Source organism: Epinephelus lanceolatus, chromosome 24, assembly GCF_041903045.1.
Source record: "Epinephelus lanceolatus isolate andai-2023 chromosome 24, ASM4190304v1, whole genome shotgun sequence".
NCBI lineage: Eukaryota > Metazoa > Chordata > Actinopteri > Perciformes > Serranidae > Epinephelus > Epinephelus lanceolatus.
In genome coordinates this window covers 2,001,821-2,014,329 of record NC_135757.1, presented here as the reverse complement: position 1 = coordinate 2,014,329, position 12,509 = coordinate 2,001,821, and the positions used below count along the sequence as shown (strand labels likewise).

At 38.8% G+C, this 12,509-nt stretch overlaps 2 protein-coding genes across 4 annotated transcripts in view; both read left to right on the top strand.

Moving 5' to 3' along the window:
* The first annotated feature begins 3,271 nt into the window (after nucleotides 1–3,271).
* faimb (Fas apoptotic inhibitory molecule b) lies at nucleotides 3,272–9,645 on the top strand. The gene is made up of 4 exons (XM_033616131.2): nucleotides 3,272–4,283; nucleotides 5,193–5,421; nucleotides 6,541–6,590; nucleotides 9,268–9,645. Exons 1-4 carry the CDS (start codon nucleotides 4,167–4,169, stop codon nucleotides 9,415–9,417), a joined length of 546 nt encoding a protein of 181 aa, XP_033472022.1. The 5' UTR covers nucleotides 3,272–4,166; the 3' UTR covers nucleotides 9,418–9,645.
* A 954-nt stretch (nucleotides 9,646–10,599) lies between these two features.
* The window catches only part of agap1 (ArfGAP with GTPase domain, ankyrin repeat and PH domain 1), a 228,738-nt gene continuing 226,828 nt past the window's right edge, over nucleotides 10,600–12,509 (top strand). For 2 of the 3 annotated variants that reach the window (XM_078165887.1, XM_078165885.1), the window contains exon 1: nucleotides 10,620–11,804. In XM_078165887.1, the coding sequence (XP_078022013.1) occupies nucleotides 11,642–11,804 (163 nt within the window). In that variant the 5' untranslated portion in view covers nucleotides 10,620–11,641. Of the gene's footprint in view, nucleotides 11,805–12,509 lie in introns of all 3 variants that reach the window. The other variant, XM_078165886.1, reaches the window with a different exon arrangement.

Below are 12,509 nucleotides of genomic sequence, written 5' to 3'. Positions count from 1 at the left end.
TTTTATTTCTTTTCAGTCCGAGTTTTTAATCTGCTGTTAATGTTTAATAAGAACTTTGAATTAATTTAATTGTTTGAAGAAAATAAGGTTTTAATGTTGAGTTTGACCTTTGACCTCAGAAGTTTGTGACCAGCAGTTTTTATTGTGTCAAATATAATTAAAGATGTTAATAAACTCATTAGACTGAATTAAAGATATTTTTCAGACATGTATTGACAGTGTTTGTGTTTCAGGAGTGAAACGTCTTATCACAAATCGGACGATGATTCAGGCTCTTAATCTGCAACTGGTCCGACTCGTCTGACCGGCAGCAGCTGCTCCTCTTCTTCCTCCTGCTCTTTATTTCTTTATTTCTAAGACACTCTTTGGGGAGTTTGTGTTTCTGAAAAGTTTCTGTCACAGTGGCAAAAAATTTAATAAAATTAAAAACATAAAAGATTATTTTATTTAAGAGAAAACATAATAATTATTATTATTGTTACCACTGTAGAACTTATGGTGCATTTTTATGGTAGTAACATGTCATTGTTGTTAACATTGATCCAACTGCAGAAACCAGCAGAATATGTGTCAACACCTTAACATTTAAATAAGGTAAAAAAAAAAAAAAAAATACAAAAAATATTAAAAAAGAAAAAAAAACGTTTGATTAAGTTAAAATAAAAATTGCAAAATTTAGATACTAAATAAAAGATAAAAATAATCTCAACATTGACATAAGTTAGGAAAATAAAAATGACAATATCAGATATGTAAATTTAAATGAAAATAATGAGTAAAAAATAAGTTAAAAAAATCATTGAATTGTAAAAAAAAACTAGAGAGATAAAGAATGAAAAATAAAAATGGCAAGATCAACAAAAATTAAAAATAAAATAATTTTATAAAATAACAGTAAAAACAATAGAATAGATTTCATTTAAAAAACAGTGAATACAAAAATCTCAAAATGAATAAAAAATACATGTGAATAGGTTAAAATTAAACTAACATTTAGATACTAGATAAAATATAAATGTAAACAGTCTCAGCATTTAAATAAGTTACAACAAAATGAAAACAGTGAATACAAAAATCTCAAAATATGTAAAAAACAACATTCAAATATAAAATAAAAAAATCAACTCAATATGTTAGAATAAAAAATAAAAATTGTAGTATCAACAAATTAAATTTAAAATAAAATGTAAAAACAAACAAACCTTAAAAACAGTAAAATAAATTTGAATAAAAATAGTCAGTACAAAAATCTCAAAATGTAAATAAGTACAATATAAAGAAATATTGAATAAGTTTAAAATTGCAAATAAAAGGCAAAAATAACCAATGTCAACATTTAAATAATAAAATCATTAAAAAAAAGACTAAAAAAATAAATGTAAATAATCCTCCTCCAGATGTGGCTGCACCTCAGGTATGAGACTACGACACAAAGGAGGCTTTGTGTGAATCTGAGCAGGAGAGACACAACAGAAGAAGAAGAGGAGAGCCGGCAGAGCTGCTTTCTCTTCACCACAGAAGAAGAAGAGGAGGATGGAGACGCCTGCTGGAGGACCTGAAACACAAACAAACAGCAGTGTGACTCAGTCTGAGCTCAGCTGCTGCATCAGCTCATCTGTCTCTAAGGTTCTTTTAAAAGTGCCCCTCTCAGGTTTCTGTCTTTCTTTAAGGGTTTTTCTTTAAGGGTTTTTCTTTTCTAAAGGTACTTTGTTTAAGGTTCTTTAATTAAGGTCTGTTTAAAACCCCCTTTTCAGGTTTCTTTATTTCATTAAGGTACATTCTTAAAGGTTTCTTCTTTCTTAAAGATATGTTTTAAGGTTCTTTTGTAAATCCCTTTTTGGGTCCTGTCTTTCTTTTAGACACTTTCTTTAAGGTTTTTTTTTCCTAAAGGTACTGTTTTAGGATTCTGTCTTTGAGGTCCTTTCAAAAATACCTTTTCAGGTCCTTTTTAATTTAAGGTACTTTCTTTAAGGTTTTTTAATACTTTTTTAAGTCCCTTTTCAGGTTTCTCTCTTTCTTTAAGGTACGTTCTTGAAGGTTTTTCTTTGTTAAAGGTACTTCGTTTGAGGTTCATTTCTTTAGGTCATTTTTAAAATCCCTTTTCAGGTTTTATCTTTCTTTAAGGTTCTTTCTTTAAAGTTTTCTTTCATTAAGGTACATTCTTAAAGGTTTCTTCTTTCTTAAAGATGTTTTCTTAAGGTTCTTTTGTAAATCCCTTTTCTGTCCTGTCTTTCTTTTAGATACTTTCTTGAAGTTTTTTTTTCCTAATGGTACTTTTTAGGATTCTTTCTTTAAGGTCCTTTCAAAAATACCTTTTCAGGTCCTTTTTTTCTTTAAGGTACTTTCTTTAAGGTTTTTTAATGCTTAAAGGCACTTTTTTAAAGTTTCCTTTTTAAGGTCCTTTTTAAAATCCCTTTTCGGGTGTAGCCTTTCTTTAAGGTTCTTTCTTTAAAGTTTTTGTCGTTCTTAAAGATGCCTTTAAGGTTGTTTCTGAAAGGTCATTTCTAAACCTCCCCTTTTCAGATTCTGTTTCTTTAAGGTACTTTTTAAAATTCCCTTTTCAGGTTTCTTTCATTCATTAAGGTACATTCTTAAAGGTTTTTTTCTTTCTTAAAGATACTTTTTAAAGGTTCTGTTTTTAAGGTACATTTTAAAATCCCTTTTTCGGGCTCTTTATTTTTTTAAGGTGCTTTTTAAAGCCCCTTTCAGGTGTCTTTCATTCATTAAGGTTCGTTCTTGAAGGTATTTTCTTTCTTAAAGATACTTTTTAAAGGTTCTGTTTTTAAGATACTTTTTAAAATACTTTTTCAGGTTCATTCTTTCTTTAAGGTTCTTTCTTAAAGGTAATTTCTAAAGGTTCATTCTTTAAGGTCCTTTATAAAAAAAAAAAAAAAAATCAGGTCCTGTCTTACATTAATGTTCTTCCTTTCTTTAAGGTCCTTTTTAAGGTTCTTTCTTTCTTTGTCAAGATTCCCTTTTTCCTTAAGGTCTTTCTTTCAGGTTCTTTCTTTCGGGTTCTTTTTTAAAATCCCTCTTTCTTCAAGAGTTTTGAAGGATCTTGGAGACAGGCCAGTTGGTCGTTTGGTCGGTAGGTAGGTATTCTGTCCTCTTGGTCAGGCTCTCCTGAGAATCTCCCTTAACAGTTTTTGGGGTAAATTAAGGGTAAACTGTGGAAAACTCTTAACACTGCCACCAGAATAAAGAAGCACCTCGTACTGTAGATCCTCATTTCCTCTGAGAGAGAATCTTCAGGTGGTCTGATCCTCTGTGTTCGTATACGCATCTTTTACTGTACGTCTCTTTCTACATTAGTTCATGTCTCTCTCTGACCTCGTCCATGTAGAGGTCAGAGGTCACCTCAGAACGTCGACCTACAAACACACTTCCTGTTCAGGAGGAGGTGTTGGTGCTGCCTCATACAAACACTGATACAGATACAGAGCTGTTCCCATAATCCTCGGTGTCAGTGTGAGCTCACGTCTCTAAGCCTCTTACAGTAATACACCTGCTGCTGAGCCCACACTGCCGCTCCAACAGGACGCCTCCACGCCCCAGGACAGGACGGAGACACTCTGAGGAGACCGTCAAGAGGAGACCGTCCTGAAGAGACAGTCCTGAGAAGACCATCCAGAGGAGACCATCCAGAGGAGACCGTCCTAAGAGACCGTCCAGAGGAGACCGTCCTAAGAGACCGTCCAGAGGAGACCATCCAGAGGAGACCGTCCTAAGAGACCGTCCAGAGGAGACCGTCCTAAGAGACCGTCCAGAGGAGACCATCCAGAGGAGACCATCCAGAGGAGACCGTCCTAAGAGACCATCCAGAGGAGACCATCCAGAGGAGACCGTCCTAAGAGACCATCCAGAGGAGACCATCCAGAGGAGACCATCCAGAGGAGACCATCCAGAGGAGACCATCCAGAGGAGACCGTCCTAAGAGACCGTCCAGAGGAGACCATCCAGAGGAGACCATCCTAAGAGACCATCCAGAGGAGACCATCCAGAGGAGACCGTCCTAAGAGACCATCCAGAGGAGACCATCCAGAGGAGACCATCCTAAGAGACTGTCCTGTGGAGACTGTCCAGAGGAGACCATCCAGAGGAGACCATCCAGAGGAGACCGTCCTAAGAGACTGTCCAGAGGAAAACAGTCCAGAGGAGCTTCAGACATGCTGGGCGGAGATCTGGTGGCGGTGTGGGACGTGGCGCTGAGCGATGGTGTTTATAGGATCGAATTCGCTCATGGCACCACCACGGGGAAACGCATCGTGTACGTCAACGGACAGGTGAGACCTTCCTTTAGTCTGGCTCTTCACTTCCTGTCTTCTTCCACCTTCAGATGAAGTCAGGTTGTGACCGGACATCCCAAACAAAGAGTTGCTTCACTCAAGTAAAAGTAGAAATACCACAGTGTAAAAATAGTCAAAGTTTAACTGAAGTAAAAGTATCAACCTCAAAATATACTTAAAGTACCTGAAGTAAAAGTACTCATTATGCAAAGTAACTAAAGTACTGCAGTAAAAAGTACCACATTTCAATCTGAGACATAAAGAAAGAGAAGAAAGAAAACGTTTGAGTGGAGTTCACAAAAAAATGTGGAAATATTTTTTATTTTATTCTAATTTTATTTCATTGCATTTTATTTTATTTTACTTTATTTTATTTTCTGTTATTTTTTTCATTTTAATTTATTTCATTTTATTTTCAATTTATTTAATTTTATTTTGTTTATGTTTTATTTCATTTTATTTTATGTTTGTATTTTATTTCATGTTCATGTTATTTTTACTTTTCTTTATTTTACTTTACTTCACTATAGTTTACATTGCTTTATTGTGTTTTATTTAACTTTATTTTACTTTACATTATTTTATTTAACTTTATGTTACTTTACTTAACATGTCTTTATTTTATTTTACTTCATTTTAAGTGTTATTTTTATGAAAATATATACGGTATATTTTTACTTGTTTTAGGGCTTAAAATCGACGCATTAAAGTACAACCTGTATTGTTATAGTAACACATCCTGCACTGTCACTACAGGAGCTGAAGTAGAAGTATTTACACTTTCACCTTTTACTACAACATGTAACTTTTACTTTTCAAACTTTAAGTGTATTTTGTTTTTATTTTGAATGAATGAATGAATGACCTGATGACTCAGCAGCAGTGTGACTCGTGTTTCCTCCACAGGAAGTCATCAGGAAGGACTGGCTGTTTAAGCTGGTGGGGAAGGAAACCTTCACAGTGGGGAGCTCCAACACCAAAGCCACCATAAACATCGAGGCGGTCAGCGGCTTCGCCTACGAGTACACGCTGGAGGTCGACGGCAAGAGTCTGCAGAAGTTCATCGACAACAGAGCCAAGACGTCCAAGACCTGGCTGCTCAAGGTGGACGGAGACGACTGCCGAGTCGTCCTGGGTGAGCCTGACGTGTCTTTGTGATGATGTAACCACAGGTGACCCACTGAGGTGTAATCTGCTCAGCTGGAGGTCACAGCAGATATTTAAGGCAACAGGGCGACCTGCAGCCACCTGATTGGACGACACAGACGACACCTGTGTGACAGGAAATACACAAATCTGTCAGTTCATGTGTTTGATTACTTCATTAGAGGTCATTAGAGACGTTACTGTGACTGACAGCTGACGGACTTTACTGGACTTTACTTTTTACTTTACGTTATTTTATTTTATTTTATTTTTACTTTAATTTATTTTATTTTAATTTATTCCAGCAGTTACTGCAGTAAAAGTAGAAATACCACAGTCTACAAATGCTCCTGAATTGACACCGTTACAGCAGTAATTTCTCCAAATTTGGCACAAACGTCCACTTGTACTTAGCTATGAATCGATTAGATTTTTGTGGTCAGATGTCACCATGACCTTCCGTCTGTCTCATAATACACAATATCTGAAGAATATCTTGAGTGAATTTCTTCAGATTTGGCGCAAACATCCTCTTGGTCGCAAGAATGAACTGATTAGGTTTTGGTGGTGAAAGGTAAAAGTCACTGTGACCTTGCGTCTGTTTCATTCTTGTGAATCTCAAGAACTCATTGAGGGAATTTTTTCAAATTTGGCACAAACGGCACGGGAACTCAACAATGAACTTATTAGATTTTGGTGGTCAAAGGTCACTGTGACCTTGCGTCCATGTCATTCTTGAGAACGCGATAGCTCAAGAATACCTTGAGGGAATTTCTTAAGATTTGGCACAAATGTCCACTTGGATGCATCGATGAACTGGTTAGATTTTAGTGGTCAAAGGTCCATCTTGATAATGCAATGTATCAACAACGCCTTGAGGGAATTTCTTTAAATTTGTCTCCGACATCCGTGTGGACTCAACGATGACCTGATTATATTTATGTGGTCAAAGGTCAATGTGGCTCAGTCATGTTCCAGCACTGTCAACCATTAATTACAGGTTCAGTTATTGTGAATGATAATATGTGAAAAATAACCTTATATTCATCCATAAACTGTATATTGCTCTCTCTCTATATAATTATATATTTGTTCTTGTTTCCAACAGAAAAGGACACGATGGACGTTTGGTGCAACGGACAGAAAATGGACACAATGGTGAGAAACACTGAACCCTGAACATTAAAGTAGTTTTATAATCATGAATAATACTATAATGAATTCATTCAAATTTCAGTGAGACTCCGACAACAGAAAATTAAACTTCCATCTGGAGCTAAATGCATAAAAAAATAATTTATATGACGTAGAAATAATGAAGATGGATTTCTTGCTGATACGTTTGTGTTTATTTCCCCCATCACGCCTGTTTATCTGATATTTCCTGAGAAAACTCATCTAGTCTGCAGCTGCTCTAACATGTAAATAAACAGAATAAAGTGAAACATAAATTAAAATGACGTTATTATATTTTAAATCCTGCCAGGACTCAAAATGGTGACATGTTGTGTGTACGAGTTGCAGATAAGTTCCTTATTTTACATCACAAATAACAAACTTGGCCTCCCTGTATAAAATGACCTACAGTGACCTCTAAGATAATCACAGCCTCGCCAAACTTTACAGACACAAACTAGAGACCTTAATGTGAGATTTGGAGGGATTTATGACATATTTTATAAAGTCTGGAGTGGTGTAAAATCAGCTCAGTCACCTGGAGAAAATGTAGGATTGTTCATTTCTGCAAACCATGAATATGTTACATTTGTACGTTTCATACATATCAGCGTTTCGAAAGTGGTGTACTATATAAAATGACTTTGTTAACTGGTGGTGGAGGGGATGGTGTGTTATAGTGAATCATTGTTTTTCCAGTGTCTTTTTAGGCAGCAAACATGGGTGTTTTGTAGCAACCAGTCAGTGTCTTTCCATTGCCTTTTAAGGATTGAATTGGGAGCATTTTGTAGTGACCTGTCAGTGTTTTTCCAGCAGCTTTTAAGGCTCCAAATGTGGGTGTTTTGTAGCAACCAGTCAGTGTTTATCATGCGCCTTTAATGCACCTAATGTGAGTGTTTTATAGTGACCTGTCAGTGTTTTTCCAGCAGCTTTTAAGGCTCCAAATGTGGGTGTTTTGTAGCAACCTGTCGGTGTCTTTCCTAAGGCTTTTTAGGCTCAAGTGTGGGTGTTTTATAGTGACCCCTCTGTGCTTTTCCAGGGAATTTTTAGCCTCCAAACGTGGGTGTTTTCAAGCAACCTGTTTGTGATTTTCCAGCAGCTTTGTAGGCTCCAGCCGTGGGTGTTTTGTAGCAACCAGTCAGTGTTTATCATGCGCCTTTAATGTACCTAATGTGAGTGTTTTATAGTGACCTGTATAGTGACCTGTGACCTGTGACCCGGCTCCAATCATGTGTGTTTCGTAGTGACCTATTGGTGTTTTTCCAGTGGCTTTTTAGGCTCATATGTGGGTGTTTTGTAGCCACCTGCTTGTGCTTTTCCAGAGGATTTTTAGGTACTAGACATGGGTGTTTTTTAGCTACCTGTCAGTGTTTTTCAAGTGGCTTATGTCTCCAAACGTGGATGTTTTGTAGCAACCTCTGTTTGTTTCCAGCGGCTCTTAAAGCTCTAATTGTGGGTGTTTTGTAGCAACCAGTCAGTGTCTTTCCATTGCCTTTTAAGGATTGAATTGGGAGCATTTTGTAGTGACCTGTCAGTGTTTTTCCAGCAGCTTTTAAGGCTCCAAATGTGGGTGTTTTGTAGCAACCAGTCAGTGTTTATCATGCGCCTTTAATGCACCTAATGTGAGTGTTTTATAGTGACCTGTCAGTGTTTTTCCAGCAGCTTTTAAGGCTCCAAATGTGGGTGTTTTGTAGCAACCTGTCGGTGTCTTTCCTAAGGCTTTTTAGGCTCAAGTGTGGGTGTTTTATAGTGACCCCTCTGTGCTTTTCCAGGGAATTTTTAGCCTCCAAACGTGGGTGTTTTCAAGCAACCTGTTTGTGATTTTCCAGCAGCTTTGTAGGCTCCAGCCGTGGGTGTTTTGTAGCAACCAGTCAGTGTTTATCATGCGCCTTTAATGTACCTAATGTGAGTGTTTTATAGTGACCTGTATAGTGACCTGTGACCTGTGACCCGGCTCCAATCATGTGTGTTTCGTAGTGACCTATTGGTGTTTTTCCAGTGGCTTTTTAGGCTCATATGTGGGTGTTTTGTAGCCACCTGCTTGTGCTTTTCCAGAGGATTTTTAGGTACTAGACATGGGTGTTTTTTAGCTACCTGTCAGTGTTTTTCAAGTGGCTTATGTCTCCAAACGTGGATGTTTTGTAGCAACCTCTGTTTGTTTCCAGCGGCTCTTAAAGCTCTAATTGTGGGTGTTTTGTAGCGACCAGTCAGTGTGTTTCCACCACCTTCTAATACTGCACATGTTGCACATGTTTTGGAAAACCATCTTTGAGACTTTTTCTAGGATGTTTGGACTGTATGATGGAGGAGTTCCTGTCCCCTCTGGAAAAGACAAAAATTCAAACCCTCAGAACAAAAAACAAACAAAGCAAAAAGGATAACCACGACCACGTGTTACACTTTAATAAATAAAAGCCAGTTTCCCCCAGAAATAAAAGAAAATGATGAAAGGAATATTAAAAATAAAGTACCATCATAATTTTAGTTTAATTCTGTCTGGTGTCTGATAATCTGACCAAGTTTCTCTCCTCTTTCAAAATAAGAGTTAAAGCGTTTAAAGGAAACATCTGTGTTTACAGTGACACAGTAAAATAAATCCTCATTAATGACTTGAAATCCTAAAACCCTCTGCGTGTGTCCTTTGGTGGACTGTCCACAGGGAGAGTTCGTGGACGACGGCACAGAGACGCACTTCATGTTGGGGGAACACGAGTGCTGCATCAAGGCGGCGAGCGGTGGGAAGAAGAAGAGCGGCATTGTGCACTATTTACTGCTGGACGGAGAGAAAATACCAGCGACGACACAATGAGGCTGAAGGAACGCTGCTCAGTTTCAAAGAGACTCTGTCAACGAGGTATTTGTACCCAAACTACAAACACCACCAGGCAGTACTACAAATACCACCATGCAGTGCTACGACGCGCCGCTGGAACAGGAAATGTTTGCTTTTTCATTTCATTATTTGTTCGACAAATTAAGAATATATGTTCATGTTAATGTAGTGAATAAACTCTGACATGTAATGCTCTGTTTGGTGTTTTATTTTATTTCATTTATTTATTTTAATCAAGATGTCTGTTGGTGCTTTGTAGCTTTATTTTGAAGGAGCCCGTAATTAAGGTTAAATCTATGAGTTAAAATCTGGACTCAGATTCTTCTCATGAGTTATTTTTGCGCACAATCCACGCAGTGAGTATCTGCGTGAACGCCGCTGCGTCAAGCGCGCGGGGGTTAGCGAGAAAAACACCGGGAAACGGAGGGTGTGATTTTCAAAATAAAAGCACGGGAGCTAAAACTACTGAATCACATTTTTAAATTGAACTGCAATATACCTACTATATGAAGTATATAATTATATATTTTTTACATATTAATGGTTTGGGTTTATTTTTAAAGTCACAATAACAATGTAGAAATACTGAGTTACAAATTAAAATTGTTTTTAAAATATTACTGAAGTAAAAGTGCAGAACTAAAATATACTTAAAGTACAAAGGTGGAAATACTCGTTATGCAGATTTTAGAAAAATATATTAATTATTAATTAATTATCATTATTATTATTACTTTTGTACTGCTGAGTCGCTTTCACGGAGTTTCACGGAGGAATCATATATATTTTTTACTATTATGTGAAACAGTTGACGCCCTGGGAGGCAAGACAAAAGAAACAACAATAAATAAAATAAAATAAATGAATAATTAATGCTTTGTATAGTTTAATAATCTAATGACATTTACTTTTTATAAATGTAAAAATTAACCATATCTAATTACATTTATATATATTTTTTTTTAAATATAAACATTACCAAATCTTTTACTTGAGACAAATTTTAATTTTACTTGTAATTCAGTGTTTTAAAGTTTAATATTGTTGCTTTTACTTTATTACATTTACTGTGTCGTAGTCGCGTTAAAATGGAAATACAAAGTAAAACCAAATTACTTTTAGTGGCTTTTATTTTGAAGATGCTAACCGGAAGCCGCCGTGTGGGGTCCGGGTACCTTGACGGTGCAGTGACGTTCCCGGCCGGGATACTGTGGCTCTACCCGGGATGGACCTCACATCACGGGAAGGGGGATCGGCTGAGTGTGTGAGCGTCGCGTGCGGGATCTACCTGTGATTTTACGCGGCTTTAAACCACACCTGGATCTATTTCGGGAGGCGCACGAGCCCCGCTGGCCTCGCGCGGCTGAATCCGGACTGAGGAGGTGAGTCTCGCGCAGCTGGTCCCGGAGACAAAACAACGGACGGACGGACGGGAACAGGCATCCCAAGTCCCGGTCCACTAACACTTCATCCAGCTGCCTGTCTGCCCCCAGCTGCTCTTTTTCATGGAGGATTTTAAAATGGCTGCTCTCGCCTCCTCTCCGGAGCTCTAACCTCCCGCTCGGCCGTTATGTAAAGCCGAGTTTGACGCCTGAAAAGCGGCGAGTTTTCCCTCTTCTCCCCCTCCGGCTGGGAAGCTACAGCTAGTTAGCTTTAGCCGGCTAGCATAGCCGCCTCGCAACAAGGCCGATTTTGATCCTTCTCCTCCGGTCAGTTATGACTAAGTGACTCCGGCAGCTCTGATAGAACCGGAGCCGGTGTGGTTTTAATCTCTCACGGGCAGTGAGGATATGGGGAAGCGGTGCCCAGCCTGCTGCACATCTGTCACCGCACCGGCATTGGAGACCGGGACACCCCGGGGAACAGCTGCCCTCACCGGCCAGTAGCAGCAGTCTGGCCGCTCCGCCAAAAAACACCGCTGGGAGTATAAATCTCGTGTGAAATCTTCCCGGGATGTAGAGGAGGAGTAACTGTGTCTCTCTGGAAGAAAACACTCCACAAACTATTGTTTTAAATTAACAGTTTGAAGGAGAAACCACCGTGTTGAGTTCACCAGGGTCCGCAGCGAAACAGCATGATTTAAGGCTTCCCTGTGAACGCGTCCCGCTGCTGGAGGTCACAGCTTTCACCTTCCCATCTGCCCACCAGCACCACCAGCTCCACCAGCACCACCGTCTGACCCGGCCGAACAGTCGCAGCCATGAACTACCAGCAGCACCTGGCCAACTCGGCCGCCATCCGAGCCGAGATCCAGAGGTTTGAGTCCGTCCATCCCAACATCTACTCCATCTACGAGCTCCTGGAGCGGGTGGAGGAGCCGCTGCTGCAGAACCAGATCCGGGAGCACGTCATCGCGATTGAAGGTAGGATGCAAGGGTGGATGCTGGTGTGACAACACCTGGATGCTGTCTGAATGTGCACGCACATGCACGGCTTTACAGGGTCTGTGACATGTCTGAGGTTTGTGGTGTCAACAGCTGATTGTCAGTGATGCTATCTGCACTTTAAAGTTGACATACTGAGGTGTGTTGCCATGTGTTGGACAACAGGAGCAACAGTATTGATTATCCTGGAGCTGGAGTTTGTTGACATTTATTTATTTGTTCCTACCAAGGTAATAACTTCTGTCCCTGCTGTCCACACAAGCAAACATTACATCATAGAGTAAAACAAATATAATTAAAGTTAAATGCAGCGATGAACAGGTCCTCGCACCTGTGGCATCAAATATAAACCACAACATGTAAGTTTCTACTTGAAAAACACTGACAGGTTGCTACAAAACACTCATGTTTGGAGACCTAAAAGCTGCTGGAGACTCACTAATGGGTTGCTTCAAAATACCCACATTTGGTGCGTAAAAAGCTGCTGGAAACACAAAGTCAGGTTGCTATGAAACACTCATGTTTGGAACCTTTAAAGGCTACTTGAAAAACACTGACAGGTTGCTACAAAACAGGTTTCAATGATGCTGTGGTTAATGTGTGGTCAGGTTTAGACACAGAAAAACACTTGGTGATGGTTAGAAAAAAAATCGTAAAAGACAACCAGTTTTTGTGGCACTATCT